Genomic DNA, 16,753 nt, shown 5'->3' with positions numbered 1-16,753 from the left:
GTACTGAAATCCAGCGAAGAATTAATCTTGCCAATAAATGCTACTAGGCGGCCACCGTGGTGTGATGGTAGCGTGCTCCGCCTACCACACCGTATGCTCTGGGTTCACACCCCGGGCAAAGCATTATCAAAATTTTAGAAATAAGGTTTTTCAATTATAAGAAAATTTTTCTAAGCGGGGTCGCCCCTCGGCAGTGTTTGGCAACGCTCCGGGTGTATTTCTGCCATGAAAAGCTTTCAGTGAAAACTCATCTGCCTTGCAGATGCCGTTCGGAGTCGGCATAAAACATCTAGGGCCCGTCCGGCCGATTTGTAGGGAAAATCAATAGGAGCACGACGCAAATTGGAAGAGAAGAAGCTCGGCCTTAGATCTCTTCGGAGGTTATCGCGCCTTACATTTATTTATTTTATTTACATAAATGCTACTTTGGACTAGGTAGGCAATTGAAAAGTAAAGTCCTCTCTCGGCGAACGAAAATCATACTCTACAAGTCACTTATCGTACCCGTCCTGCTATATGGGGCAGAAGCATGGACCATGACAACAGCAGATGAAGCGGCTTTGGGAGTGTTCGAGAGAAAAGTTCTTCGAAAGATTTATGGACCTCTACGCGTTGGCGATGGCGAGTACCGAAGAAGATTTAATGATGAGCTGTACGAGCTATACGCAGACATCAACATAGTCCAGCGAATTAAAACGCAGCGACTGCGCTGGCTAGGCCATGTTATGCGAATGAATGATGATCCGGCCAAGAAAGTGTTTCTATCGGAACCCGCCTATGGAAGCAGAGGTAGAGGGCGGCCCCCACTCCGTTGGAAGGACCAGGTGGAAAACGATTTAAACTCCCTTGGTGTGACCAATTGGCGCCGGTTGGCGGAGCGACTGGCGCGCCTTGTTGGACGGCCATAACCGTTTAGACGGTTAAGCGCCAATTAAGTAAGAAATCGTTCTATAACCACGCCCACTTTTTCGATATCGAAAATTTCGAAAAACCGAAAAAGTGCGATAATTCATTACTAAAGACGGTTAAAGAGATGAAACTTGGTAGGTGGGTTGACCTTATGACGCAGAATAGAAAATTAGTAAAGTTTTGCAAGCTGTAATTTGGCAGTCGTTGAAGATATCATGATGATATTTGGCAGGAACGTTACTCCTATTACTATGTGTTCTAAATAAAAAAAAATGTTAACAAAAAATTGAACATCTCTACAATATATAAGTAAATTATGTCAACATTTGTCTCCAAAGCTCTCAGACGGGTATGTTGTGTTTGATTTGCGAGTTGCTAGTGATGATCAATAGATTGTCAAAATTTCATTTAAAGAAAACGTGATGCTTTGTCATAATACGTAATACACATGACGAAATTAATATTCAAGTGTTCTGATTTCGTTGACGTTTTCCCTTATTCTGACAAGCTCGGCATACATATTTAAGAGGGTTGTGTATCATACATAACTGCCTTTGAATTCTCCTACGATCGGACTAGATTTTACTGTACAACTAAATACTGGCAAATAGAGCTGCCGAAAAAGTGAGGTTATTTTGTTGACATCACCTCTATTATTGCATTATGTGTAATACACACGCTATATTTGATACAAATTCTAAGGGTTTTTGAATAAAAATTCTGGGATAGTACGATCTTCAATCTAAATGCATGAAAAGGGGGGGAGGGGGGGTTTAAAAGTTTAGGTGAGCAGAGTTTTAGCAGTAGAAATGCACTTCGCAGCATATTTTCCGCAAATTAAAAAAAAAAAAAACAATTTTTAAAGTTTTCGTAAATATTTTAAAATTTTTTACATAGTTAACACATTTAAGGAGAATGTTTAAAGAATCAATTTTTGTTGTTATATCGGCCTACTGAGTTGTAAGATCGTGGGTTTAATCGAGCTCAAGGCCTAACAATAATTACACAGGCCGACAGCATCTCAGACCCAGAAACCGGACTATATATTTTCGAAGGATTTTGATGCGCTGAATCCAAATCTGGCCTCAAAATGGCTCTATCAGCTCTGATTTTCGGGATATCCTAACCTAAAAGTGCAAAAGAAAACGGTTTTTGCCCATATTTGAGGTTATGTAGCCTTGCAGATGTTTTCTTTCACCAAAATTAAAGGATGGCATACAAGTCTTCTTCTTTCAAATGGCGTTGAGTTTGGTCAAATAACATTTTTTTCGCTGAGATATCGCATTTCATGTTTGTGGTGGTTTCTAGGGTTAGGGGACACAGGGAGTTGATGGATTAACAGTTATGTTGGTTAGCCCACTTGTGGGCTGTGTTGATATCTAGATAAATAAGACTTATTTTAAGAAAAATATGCGAGTAAACGCTGTCCACAGGTTTGTGGGTTAGCCTGCTTGCGGTATGATAGGGGTGGTGGTTTCTAGCGGTTAGGGCTGTGTGTGACTTGGTACCCGAGGGTTTGATAGTGTAGTGGTGTGGTGAGTTAACACACTTATGGTGAAAAATAAGACTCAATTCAAGAAAATTAGTAATCGACTATATCATGTCTATGTTATCTCAATCGATTTTCAGGTGTAGGAAAATTTAGAAACATGAAAATTTCAAAATGTGATATCTCAGCGAAAAAAATTATATTTGATCAAACTCAACGCCGTTTGAAAGAACACTTGTATTTAAGGATGCCATCCTTTAATTTTGCTGAAAGAAAACATCTGCAAGGCTACATAACCTCAAATATGGGCAAAAACGGTGTTTTCTTGCACTTTTAGGTTAGGATATCTCGAAAACCAGAGCTGAGGCCAGATTTGGATTCAGCGCATCAAAATCCTTCGAAAATATGGATTCAGCGCATCATAAACATTCGGAAATATGTCGTCTGGTTTGTGGGTCTGAATTTTGGTTAAATTTTGTCGGCCTGTGTTGTTATTATGATACTATTTTTTCTTAATTGAATTTAAAGAATCCGCAAAAAAGGCAGCTGCCGATTAGCCGGTCGTACTTCAAAGCCCGATTTACATACAACTTATTTTTCTGGTGTGGAGATAGGTAGACTCCCTGAAGGTTTTGAGAAGTTTTATTGATTTTGATGGTCCTTTGCCAGATATTGACCCGGTACAATGCGGAAAATAGCACCATTAAGGAACCTTATAGGGTTACACTGAAATGGGTAATGTGGAGTCTACCCCTCTAGCACTAATCTCCCTATGGTCCGCCCGTGTTGAAACTGCCAGTTTATTTGAACTTCCATTAGAAGGCTTTAATGTAATTTGTGGGTGGTCGCGGCCGTTGAATGGGGCGTAGCAGTGTTAACAACAACATTAACGTACCTAACAATGCCGCGTTTAAGTGTAGGAAATTGTGAAGCGTTAGCGAAGTAATACATGCTTTGTTTTATTAATTTAATTCGATGAAACGCTATTGGTTGTTGTTGTTGTAGCAGTGCTTCGCCCCATCCAATAGGTGTGACAGATCACAAATTTTCATCAATATCCTCTAACGGGAGTCCAAAGAAACTTATGTTTCAACAGGGGTGGACCATAATGAGAGGGGTGTTAGAGGCGTTGGTTCCACATTACAATTAAAGAGATGGTTGTTGTCATGTGGCGACACATTGCAAGCGGGGCATACAGTTTGTATGTCGGGGTTGATTCTGGATAGGTAAAAGTTTAACCTGTTACAGTATCCAGATCGAAGTTGAGCTAGAGTGACTCGCGTTACCCTGGGGAGTATGCGTTCCTCTTCCGCAAGTTTTGGGTACTAATCTTTGAGTACTGGATTCATAGGGCAATTCTGGCATAAAGGACCCACGCCTGTTTGTGGAGTTCACTGATGACCTGCTTGTTTTTTGGCTTCATATGGCTGAGTTCTCAGGTGCCGTATTTCCTCAAAATGCTTACGGAGATGACTCCTTAAGCCCCTCGGCGGTATTGGCACATCAATCAGATATCTGTTGGAATGCCCAGGTTTCTGGGTATTCAAGAGGAACTGTTTGGTTAGCATCTCATTTCTCCTTCCTGATGGGGAGACGCTATTTGTCGGCTTGCATTGTTTGTAGTGTCCTTTTATTATAGTGTGGTTCTAGGCGTAGTTAGTAATGGCCTCAATCATACCAAGGATGTAAGAGTCGGGATTGAACATGATCTTGTAATTGCATTTTATTATCCACAACCACAAGTTCGCCTTGTGGTATGCAGTTTTTATTTAAAAAAATTAATGAATAAAGTTACAGTTTTAGTGCAAATATAACGTTTGTTTTTATGAATTTATGAAATATATTTTTTGAATAATAAAATAAGGATTTCAGTATTTTGCAAATAATTCACAGATATTTAAATTTAATCTTGACATCAAATGCATTTTCACTATTTTTATAGTTTATATAAAATAATTTATATTAATATGAAATACTCATAACTAATTAATTAAAATCATTTTAAATACGTAGTGCTACAGTTACAATAAAAAAAAACTTAATATATATACCATTTCACTTTTTAAGTTCGAATATGACATGCACTTTTAAAAAGAATTCAGAATGTAAAGTTTTTTAATGTGTGCAGATATTTTTAAAACCACGTATGTGGCAGTTAATTAGGAAATTTTCATCAGTTCTTCAGGGAACAGAAGTTGCAATGGCTCCGCAATCCATCTTAAGTCATCTAAAAAATAAAAATGAGTATTTTAAAATTAATTTTCAAAAACGTATGCATTATTAAAAAAAATGTTTTATTAGAAGATCGTTTACTTAATTATTTGTGCCTAGATTGAAGAGATTAGATAGCGATTAGAACGATCTTATACATCAGCGATGGGCAAAACGGCTCGTATGAGCCTTATGATCATACGGGCACGCTTTGCACATTTAAGTGCTAGGTGAGGGACGATCAAGTCCAGGGGCCTACTCTGTATTGCGATGCGAAAGGCAGTGCGATGCGAAAATAAATTGCGATGCGAAAGGTAATTGGAACTCTGTAGCGCTATCGCATCGCTAACAATGTCGCTTTTTTATTTTTCGCTAATTTTTTGCTTGAGTATGCATCACTGACCAAACTCAAAGAAAGAGAACAAAAGAAACAAGGCGATTACAATTTCGGCAAACGATTAATTTTTGTTGAACAAATTAAAAAAAGGATTCTGTAGCATTATGGAACGATTTAAATGAAGAAAGGATTGATTTAAATGAAGAAATCCTCCCAGTTCAGAAATTGAACTGGAAGAAGTGAACGTGATAAATACAGAAAACGTGGAAAATTATAGAATGGGAAATATTGCTAGTTGTATCAGAGAACAAATAAAAAATGACATGATTTCCAATAGAAATGCTTTATAAAAAAGTGGTTTCGATTTAATTGTTATTTATTTATGTATTTTAAGTCCACTAGGATTACAAATTGTTGCTTTTGTGTTTGTTTTATTTTTTGAGTTGTCCTATATATTTTTAAATTAATATAAAGATATCAATTTATAAAATCATCAATTAATACTTACATATTTGAACAATGCGAATGCCTATTACTTGTAGCAAGAAAAATGCGAAAATGAATGCTGTTTGACATTCGCTTTCGCTTTACAGAGTGCCGGCAATGCGAAAAGGGAGAAAAATTGCGAATGGGCAAAATGTGAATGCGAAAGTCAAAATATACATGCGAATGTCAAGATACAGAGTACCGATTTTGCGGTATTTTTTCTTTCGCATCGCAATACAGAGTAGGCCCTAAGGTATGTGGGGCGAAGAACACAGGAAGAGAATATATACAAACACACATAAGATTGATAAAGAGAGAGTATTTGGCCTTATACATATGTGGAAAATGAGCTGCCACCGCTCTTATTATGTTCAAATTATTAAGCGTTTTAGGATAAACTAGCCTTTACCGGCGGCTTCGCTCGCACTAAAGGCCACAAATATGTAATGTCGCTTTTGTGATTCACAACTCGAACACAATTTTCAGTTGTAATTTTAAAAGTTCCTTTAAGATTCAAATCATAAACAAAGCAAGTTTTTTAATTAGAAAAATGGTCGCCGTAAATCCTCCTCTGCTAGTTTTGGGTATTTTTTTTTGAGCACAGCATTCACCGGGCAATTCCTTGCATAGAGGTCCTACGCCTGTTTGTGGATTTCACGGAGGACCTCCTTGTGTTTTTTAGCTTTGCAGTGGTCGCAATTAAGAATTATTGTAGGCAGGCTTAACCAACGAACCGATATCATTTCGTTACGATAATCAACGTTAATAAACGAAACAAAGTCATTTCGTTCGTTTATTAACGTTAAGAACGTCAAATTAACGTTAATTATTGTTATTGTTATTTTATGTATGTAATTAACAATTGATTAATTTTTAATTGTTTTATGGAATTTAAAATTTACAATTAATATAATATTTAAGTTGCATTTTAAAACTACCCTCTTTTCGAACATACTTTCGGATAGTTTGTGGCCTTTCGGAAGATCTGCAGCCGATGATGGTAGAGGTGTATTATATTTTATAGAAATGCTTTTTTTACCTCTGGATAGCTGTTAAGGAGCTTGCCCAGCAAATGTTCGGATTTAGTCATTTGTACATTGGTTATATCGTCTGTCTCTGAATTATCGGAATCAGAATCAGTACCAGAGTCGAGTTTAAAAAATGCGTTTTCTCGGGATTTGGTATTTGTCGTCACATCTTGTATAATTTCAGTTTCTTTTATCTCTTTGGAGATGCAGTTCTTGAAAACTTTCAAAATATTGGTGCGATATCCAATTTATAAGTACCTTAGCCACTTATTTTTGAACCTGCGACACGATAACGCTTCAATAGCCGCATTTCCGATCCAGGAGTATTGAGATTGAAGACGCTTTTCAATACTTTCTTTGTACGTCTTTATTAAGAGGTTACAAAAAAAGGAAGTGCTTTTTCTTTTTGATTTTTTTCTTATTGTCAGAAGGCACGGCAAGACCAGTCCGTAATATGCATTTTTTTCGCTTTGCATTATATCGAGAGCTCCAGCTAATGGCGCAGCACAAGTCAAGTACTCTTTTATATAGTAAAATTCTATTTATTTTAAGGTATTTTTATATTTCTTTGAGGTATAAGGTTTAATGAACTATGTAAAATGAAGTTTTTCCCTTATGTCGTAGATTTGCTGAAGTGCATCAAATAGGATATTCCACCTAGTCTCACCAGGTCGGCTAAATGTGTGTTGTAATACATCTTGTATTATTTCGGCGCTTTTTGGTCGTCCTGCTGCCTTCCATAAAGTGTTGCACTTGCTCAAAACAACAGAATGCATTTCCCATAATGGGGTGCCTTGCTCTGTAAGTGTTTTGTTAGCATCTGTAGTTGCACATGTGCATATGCGCGCAACATCTTAAACGAGGAGGAAGTAAATTGACCTTACTATCGAAAATTTATATATAAATTAATTTCGTTGTTTTTTCTTTAAGTCTATTTTGCTTGTTCTTTTGCCCACCGTAAAGAGGCCTCTTCTTTATTAAACAGCCGCTCACACCTAATGGCGTTTATCATATTTAGCTGCCTCATACGCTGGCTGATATATATGAAGAGAGATTACTTAAGGATCACGATGGGCACTACCTTCTGGCGTTGCTTATAAGTGAAAGCAGGTATAGGAAAAGCGACTTGCAACGGATCAGCACGGTATGTGTTCCTGTCCTGCGCTAGAAAGGGCAAGCTACAGTTTTTAAGGGCAGCGGAGTTGTTAGATCTAGAGGCAGCAATTGAGCTAGGTCTTAGAAAACTTTTAGTATTTGCCAAGAGGACGGAGTGATTGTATAACAAAAGTCCTTATAGCTGGATGGGGGGTTCTTCCGTTTGGTCGTCAAACAAATTCTGGTATCACTATGGACACATTCAGTCTATGTGAGGTTTTTATTGACCAGTTGGTTCAACGTAACCTACTATTATATCTTTACTAACAGGACCTATGACCTAGGGAGGGACGAAGAGCCGGAAGAACACTTACTATGCAGGTGCCTGGCCAATAAAATTTGATATGGCAACTGTAAATGACCTATTTTCGTTGATTTAACGTCAAGTAGTGAAAGTTAAGCTGAGTTAAGTAATTTGTTTCTAAGTACTGCCTTTTTTGTTGCCATTCCTTTTATATACAATGAGGTACATACAAGTTAACACGCTGGCGGCTCCCCAACATGTTGGATTCCCACAAGCTGAAGCTTACACGTGCAGCTGTGTCAGCATAATCATTCTTTCCACAATCCCATAGCCACCTGCCGCTGTGTCAGCATAATCATTCTTCCCACAGTCCCATGGGCTAACTTCAGCTGTGTCAGCATAATTATTCTTCCCACGTTTGATGGGCCACCTGCAGCTGCGCTAGCATAATTATTGTAAGCAGCATAATTGCAACCCAACACCCTCTTCAAGGGCAAGTGCATTTCATCATATCGCGCAATGACAATATTGCGCAACGTTATCAAATCTATGGGAACCAAGTCAGTACCTATGCACATTGCTGCGGAGTCAGCATATTTCTATTTCACAATGTTGTGAGACTTTTGCATTGTACATGCCAGCCAAGTAAGACACCTGCGGGAAGTCAAGGCCACACTCACACCTAGACGTCGCATATATCTAGCTACAGAATGTAGCTGTACAAAATGTTATAAAAGGAAGCAGCAGTCCACGCAGAGGGCAGTTGCGTCGGGGCTTTCATACTAACCGCTATCATACTTAGTTATAGAATACTGAATAAAGTGTTAAATCTTAAATCTAATAAAGCTTCTTTTCTTATTTAATGTCCAGGGCAAGCTGGCCCTTTAATTTTTTTTAGTGTACGGATCACAGATTTTTTAAGTGGCGCCCGAGCAGGTACAGTGAAGCTAAGTGCACAATAAAGTGAAAAGAGGTTGATAGCCCAAGAAATTGGGAAAAAGGGAAAAACCCTGCTATATAGAGTGAAAAGAGGCTGATAGCCCGAAAGAATTATAAAAACAGTGTGCTAATGCTAAACCTATACGTGATAGGGGCGTAAGTAGAATATATAAAAATAAATCTTAATATTTTCTTGCAGAATAATGGAAGCGCTGCAGACCACCGTTACAAATTTGACAGGTGCGGTTAACGCACTCTTGGAAAACGTGAACAGCGTAGATAGGAGGGTATCTGCCTTAGACAATCTGCGATCCCGGCTCGACGTTTTAGAAGGAACAAGCCAATCATCCGTACCGGAGGCAGAACCTCGAGCTCCTGCAACGGAGGCGGATCTTAAGGACATCTCCAGGTTACCCGAATGTGTGAAAGAATTGCAAACCTTTGACGGCAATCCCGTCCAATACATTTCATGGGTGCACTCTGTTGAGAACATCCTGTCTGACTTCAAGGTGGTAAGACACAAACCGATATACCGTGCTATTTTACAGCACATTCGCCAAAAGGTACGGGGAGCAGCTGACACTGCCCTAATATCGTACAATATATTCGACACCAACTGGAGTGGCATTAAGGAGTGCCTATTACTCCATTACGCGGATAAACGCGACATCCGCACTTTGGAGTATCAACTCCATCAATTTTCCCAAAAAAATGAATTCCAAGGACAACGTGGCGTCCCCAGGAGCGCAAATTCCCTTTCGAAAAGCGAAACCCAAATCAACAGAAATCTGCAAAGCCAGGCCAAACAACTTCTTTGCAACCACCCGTTGAAAAGATGGACGTGGACCAGTCCATCCAGAGTAGGCGCGTAAACTACATGAACCGGCCAAACCCCTTCAAACGTGATGCTAGTTCGGAAAACACAAAACAACAGCGACTTTATCATGTGACCACAGAAGACGCGGAGAAAGAACCTGAACCAGTCCAGGAAAAGGATTCTCTACCGAACGGCCATCTAGCGTACGATATATAGAATACAAACTTTCCGACGGCCGGACGCTAGACTTTCTGGTCGATACGGGTGCGAATAAAAATTTTATTAGACCAACTGTGGCCAAACAGAAATTATTTAGCGCTCCATCAGCGTGGGCTGCGCAGATATAACCGAAAAAATAACTTAGAAATTTTTTACAGACTTGGGCATTAATTCCGAGATAACTTTCTTTATCCTTCCCGGTCTTAAAACATTCGATGGGATTATTGGCGACGATACCCTTAAGGAAATCGGAGCAGTGGTAGATAGGAAGAACAATGTTTTAAAAATTAAGAAATATAAAATACCCCTTAAGGCACGAATATCCAGTGAAATAAATTATACAATGTCTAGGGACCTTCCTTTAGAAGCGAGAAGAAGGATAAGCGAAAAAATTGAAAAATATGGCGAATTATTTCAACCGATTAATGGAAACGAATTGGTAGGCACTAGGCTATCCTTGTGAGATTCTGCAAATAGACATCTTCGAGATTGAAAAACAAAAATACCTTAGCGCAATAGATAAATTTTCAAATTTCGCTAAGCTATTTGCGATAAAGAACAAGTCTTCAATTCACATTCGAAGGAAGCTGACTGATCTCCTGCACTACTTCTCACTACCAAAAATATTGGTCATGGACAACGAAAGAGGTTTTCTAACTCCTCTTGTCTTAAACTATGTCCGCTCACTCGGTATAGAAGTCTACCAAACCCCCACACAACGAAGTGAAAGCAACGGTCAGGTTGAGCGCTTGCACTCAACCTTGATTGAAATATACCGCTGCATTTCTGTTGAATTTAATAGACTAACTCCGAAGGAACGCGTCTCAATAACAGTGGACCGGTACAACAATACCGTTCACTCTGTTATTAAACGAAAGCCAGCAGACGTATTCCTTAACAGGACTTCTAGAATCAATTAGCAGGGATTGGTGGACTTCAGAGAGAAAACGTATGAAGACGTTAAAGCATTATTGGAAGGGGAGCAGGAGGTCAGGAAAGCTAGGTTGAACAATAAACGTTCTACCCCACGCACCTTCAGTGCAGAAGACAAATTATTTATTGCAAATAAACAGATAAAGGCTAAACAAAAGCCACTGTACAAAGAAGAAACTGTTGCTGAAAACAGAAACGTAACTATTGTTACTGAAAGTGGAAAAAAATTCCACAAGACCGACGTAAAAAACGTCAGAGATAACATTGGTCACAAGGCAAATCCCATGCTTAGATCCTTTAGTCCTAGGGCTTTGGGTGCAAATTATTTTGTAGCCGATCCAGTCAGAGGTTGGTTCAATTCCAAATAACTCGTTGGTTCGAATGATGACGATCGGTGTGGTTCAACTCCACCATAAGATCTTTGCTTTAATTGACGTAAAGCTACTCGTGCCTCGAGTAGGCCATTTGCAATCATCAACGCTTATGGTTAAAAAGGATCACCACGACCCTTTCGTCAGCTGAGAAATCGCCTATATTCCGATGCAAAATAAATTTTTTTTTAATATTGCAGTTTGATTAAGACGATATCTAGCGAGCAATAGCAGTGTTATTTTGAATAGTAGAGTTTCATTGAGCTATCAATCAGTGTGGTTATTAAGCAAGCTATTCGTTGCACAGTTTGTTATTGTGAAGTACTTTAATAAAGGCCATTTTGCATTATTACAAATTGGAGTTATTTATTCAACAGTTTAGCGATACGAACGTTGGCAGTAGATTGCAAATAAGAGCATTTGCAGTAAATTCGTTACAATATAATGCACGCACTGCTCAAAATAAAAACAAAAAAACTAATAATTATAATAAAAAACAGTCCTACAGTTATTGGGCTGGTAAATAAACCCGCATAAAGCGGCAATACGTAAAACGCATAAAAGCGTTCATTAAAATAAAAGAATAAATAAAAAAAAGGGGGAATGGAATCCTCACTAAAGTAAAAAGAAAAAAAGAAAAAAAAAGAAAAAATAAAAGAGAAACAACGAAGTCATTTCGCTACACTGCTTCACTGCTCCCAAACAAAAAAAACCCTTAAAATACCTTAAAAATAAAAACAAAATCTAATTGTTCTTTCGAACTACTAATACTTACTTTCCTTTCCAACCCACGCAACTCAACTAGTATAAAAATCCTAGAATAATGATAGTTATAATTTTACATAGCTTTAATCGATTCGCTGTATGAATGAATGAATGTGTAAAATCCTAGATTAGAAAATTAATATTAGAATTAAAATATACGTATGGGGTAAAAGTATGGGAAATTAACTCAATAAAATTAGATTAATGTCTTTATTTTATTAATAGCCTCTGCCTCTGCGCAACTGTACACTCGTACGATATATTCGAGATAGACTCACCACTAGCTACCATACGAGATGGATACGCATGGATCATTGATGGGCACTTCAAACTTATTCATACTATTGACCTGCAGCAATATCATTTGGCAACAACGAGACTAGAGCAAACACTAGAATCGCTTAATGAAACAACATCATCGACAGAGGTACTATCATTCCAATTAAACAGAATCCGCACACACCTGAGCGAACTAAGAGGACATAAATCCGAAAGAGCAAGACGATCAATTAACTGGATTGGGTCTGCCTGGAAGTGGATCGCTGGCTCACCTGATGCCACCGACTGGGACGAAGTCCTCCGTAACGAAAATGTCCTCAAAGAAAATACTGAACAGCAATACAAGGTAAACAATGCCATTTTCAAAAAGACTAATGAATTATTGCAGAAGCTAAATGGAATAGTGACCATCACGAACAAAGTGCGTGATCGAAGGCACCTGGAAAAATTAGAACAAGAAATCCAGCACGGAATAACCATTTTAAAGGAGGACGTTAACGAGCTAATCCGCGCCTGCCAGATGGCTAAAGCTGGCATTATTAACAGCAACCTTTTGAGCAAAGAAGTCAACCAACTTGTTAGTGAAATCGACGTCCTCCCATACAGCAACGCTATCGAAGCCATTGAGTATGGCAAGCCATTGATTTACACCAACAGCACGCTCCTTCTGTATGTGCTGTCCTTGCCTAAGGTCACTGATGCCAGATTTAATCACTTAATCACAAGGGCAAACATCCAAGGTGGTCACCGTATACATTTGCGATACAGGTCAATCCCGACCAACAAATTCAAGACTTATAATATAAGGATAAGGGAAAATTGCTTGCAATTATCTTCTGCTATGGTCTGCGATCGGAAATCTCTTGACTTATTGCCGGAAACTGGTTGTCTGGCACGCCTTCTCAAAGGCGGACACACAAGTTGTACCTACTCTACATACAACGAATCCACGGTAGAAGTTATCAAAGAGGACACGATATTCCTTGATAACTTTATAGGCACAGTAGGATCAGGTAAAAGTTTAATTTATCTAAACGGTTCTTATATTCTTCAGATGGACAACGAGCACATTGTCATTAACAACGAAACATACTCAAGCACTAGTAGTTCTGGAGCACAGGTTCTTCCACCAGTTTTGACCAGCATTACAAACCACAGCATGGCACTAAACCTCAACCTGGTACACGGAATAACAATGGAAAACATCAAACTTCTGAAATACCTAAGGGACAAGACCAGTTGGTTCGCACTTTCTGAAGGATCAGGGTTATTGCTACTTATGCTATTCATTTGGAGCATTTGGAGGAAGATCACAGCCAGGATAATCTTACCTGAAATAAACATTGCAAATCGGCTAAGTCGAAGAGGCGAAAATCCTTCTTCGCCAACTAATCCGCGGGACGCAGATCTTTAAAGGGGGAGGAGTTAACACGCTGGCGGCTCCCCAACATGTTGGATTCCCACAAGCTGAAGCTTACACGTGCAGCTGTGTCAGCATAATCATTCTTCCCACAGTCCCATGGGCTAACTTCAGCTGTGTCAGCATAATTATTCTTCCCACGTTTGATGGGCCACCTGCAGCTGCGCTAGCATAAATATTGTAAGCAGCATAATTGCAACCCAACACCCGCTTCAAGGGCAAGTGCATTTCATCATATCGCGCAATGACAATATTGCGCAACGTTATCAAATCTATGGGAACCAAGTCAGTACCTATGCACATTGCTGCGGAGTCAGCATATTTCTATTTCACAATGTTGTGAGACTTTTGCATTGCACACGCCAGCCAAGTAAGACACCTGCGGGAAGTCAAGGCCACACTCACACCCAGACGTCGCATATATCTAGCTACAGAATGTAGCTGCACAAAATGATAAAAAGGCAGCAGCAGTCCACGCAGAGGGCAGTTGCGTCGGGGCTTTCATACTAACCGCTATCATACTTAGTTATAGAATACTGAATGAAGTGTTAAATCTTAAATCTAATAAAGCTTCTTTTCTTATTTAATGTCCAGGGCAAGCTGGCCCTTTAATTTTTTTAGTGTAAGGATCACAGATCCTTTAAGTTACATATATATATATATACTAGCCTTTACCCGCGGCCCCGTCCGCAAGGAGAAAATAAAATATATGTGCTATTCACGTTAGCCTGCTTATCAAGTTGTCTGTTTAAAAATTTTTTCTGTCAATGTATTTTATTTTTTAATACAGTAAAAAAAAAGAACTAACTGAGCTGATGGGCACGCTTACATAAATAGTACAATACACTTTTTTCGAATTAAAAAAAATACATTTTGTTTCTAAGTTAAATTAATTGATATGACAGGGGTGAAAGAATTACTACTCATAGAACAAAGGAGTGAAACTACAATTAGCTAAAACCAAAAAGAAGTTTTTAAATGAAAGCAGTGTTGCTTTTTCGGGTATTTAGTTGGTTAAAATATTACAAAAATTTTAATTATAGTTGTAATAGTTCGTTACAGGATTCATTTAAAAATAGAACGAAAAAGCTGTGATATATTAAAGATAAAACATACCGAATTTTAATTACGAATAATTTGCCGTAAATCCACGGCCATGTGTGCTGAATTACCGGTTTCGAAGAGACCTAAAATGATCCCGGAAGTGTCCCTAAATGACACCAAATAGTCACGAAATGATGCCGACGGGATCCTGGACAAATCTCGAAAACTATTCAGAAATGATGCCGGAAGGGTCCCAAAATAATCCCGAAGTAGTCACGAAAAGTTCCGAAATGACCCTGACGGGATCCCGGACGGATCCCGAAAACCATCCAGATTTGATTCCTGAACGGTCCGCAAATGATCCCGATATAGTCCGAAAAAGTCCCGAAAAAACTCTGACGGGATCCCGGACAAATCCCGAAAATCGCCCAGAAATTATCCCGGAGGAGTCCCAAAATGATTCCGAAATAGTAGTCACGAAAAATGCCCGAAATGACCCTGACGGGATCCCGAAAACCATTCAGAAATGACTGGAGGGATCCCCAAATGATCCCGGAAAAGTCCACAAACCATCCGGAATTGATCTCTGAAGGTTCCGCAAATGATCCCGAAAGTTACGAAAAACTCAGACCCATCCCGAAAATCATGAATAAATTATCCTGGAAGGGTCCCAAAATTACCCCGAAATAACTCTGACGGGATCCCGGACAGATCCCGAAAATCATCCAGAACTGAGCTCTGAAACGCCCCCAAATAATCCAGAAATAGTCCGGAAAAAGTCCCGAAAAAACTCCGTCGGGATCCCGGACAGATCCCGAAAATCACCCAGAAATTATGCCGGAGGGGTCCCAAAATGATTCCGAAATAGTCCCGAAATGACCTTGAGGGGATCCCAGACCGATACCGAAAACCATCCAGAATTGATCTCTAAAGGGTCCGCAATTTATCCCAGATAAAGTCGCGAAAAAACTACGAAGGGTCCCGAACAGATCCCGAAAATCATAGAGAAATTATCCCGGAAGGGTCCCAAAATGATCCCGAAATAGTCCCGAAAAGGCGCGAAATAACCCTGACGGGATCCCGGACGGATCCCGAAAACCACCCAGAAATGATCTTTAAGGGCAACTGACCCCGAAATAGTCGTGAAAAAGTCCCGAAATTACCCCGACGGGATCCCGAAAACCATCCAGAAATTATCCCTGAAGGATCCCCAAATGATCCAAGAACAGTCTCGAAACTCCCTGACATTTTCCCGAAAAAGTAAAAAAATAAACCCCACGGGATCTCGGACGGATCCCGAAAACGATCCAGAAATGATGCCGGAAGGGACCCCAAATGATCCCGAAAAATTCCCGAAATTCCCCCGATGGGATCCCGGACCATCCAGAAATGATGCCGGTTGGTACCCCAAAATGATCTCGAAATAGGCCAGAAATGACCCCGTCGGGATCCCAGACGGATCCCCAAAAGTATACAGAAATGATGCTGGAAGCTGAAATGATCCCCTTAAAGAAAGATGAAAAATGAAATGATCCCCTTATAGTTCCGAAATGATCCTGACGGGATTCCCGACGGATCCCGGAAACTATCCAGAAATGATGCCGGAAGAGCCCCCAAATGATCCCGAAAAAGTCCCCAAATGACCCCGACGATATCCCGGACGGATCCCGAAAACCATCCAGAAATGATGCCGGAAGAGCCCTCAAATGATCCCGAAAAAGTCCCCATATGACCCCGACGAGATTCCGAACGGATCCCGAAAACTATCCAGAAATGATGCCGAAAGGGTCCCCAAATGATCCTGTATTAGTCGAGAAAAAGTTCCGAAATGACTCCGACGGGATCCCGGATGGATCCCGAAAACCATCCAGAAATGATGCCGGGAGAGACCCCAAATGATCCCGCAAAAGTCCCAAAATGACCCCGACAGGATCCCGTAAACCATCCAGAAATGATGCCGGAAGAACCCCCAAATGATCCCGAAAAAGTCCCCAAATGACCCCGACGATATCCCGGACGGATCCCGAAAATCATCCAGAAATGATGCCGGAAGAACCCCCAAATGATCCCGAAATGACCCCGACGATATCCCGGACGGATCCCGAAA

General features: G+C 39.8%; 1 protein-coding gene and 1 long non-coding RNA gene across 2 annotated transcripts in view; one reads left to right on the top strand and one right to left on the bottom strand.

Annotated features, from left to right (window-relative positions):
* LOC137245503 (uncharacterized) overlaps window positions 1-16,753 on the top strand; it is a 359,413-nt gene that overhangs the window by 148,498 nt on the left and 194,162 nt on the right. The window lies entirely within an intron of this gene.
* LOC137245499 (cyclic GMP-AMP synthase-like protein) overlaps window positions 4,085-16,753 on the bottom strand; it is a 67,374-nt gene continuing 54,705 nt past the window's right edge. Inside the window, exon 5 of the mRNA XM_067776284.1 lies at window positions 4,085-4,625. Within this exon, the coding sequence (XP_067632385.1) occupies window positions 4,617-4,625 (9 nt within the window). The 3' untranslated portion in view covers window positions 4,085-4,616. The remainder of the gene's footprint in view (window positions 4,626-16,753) is intronic.

The sequence above is a fragment of the Eurosta solidaginis genome, chromosome 3 (genome assembly GCF_040869045.1).
Source record: "Eurosta solidaginis isolate ZX-2024a chromosome 3, ASM4086904v1, whole genome shotgun sequence".
NCBI lineage: Eukaryota > Metazoa > Arthropoda > Insecta > Diptera > Tephritidae > Eurosta > Eurosta solidaginis.
Note: the sequence above shows the minus strand (reverse complement) of the source record. Positions and strands in the feature narration are given on the sequence as shown.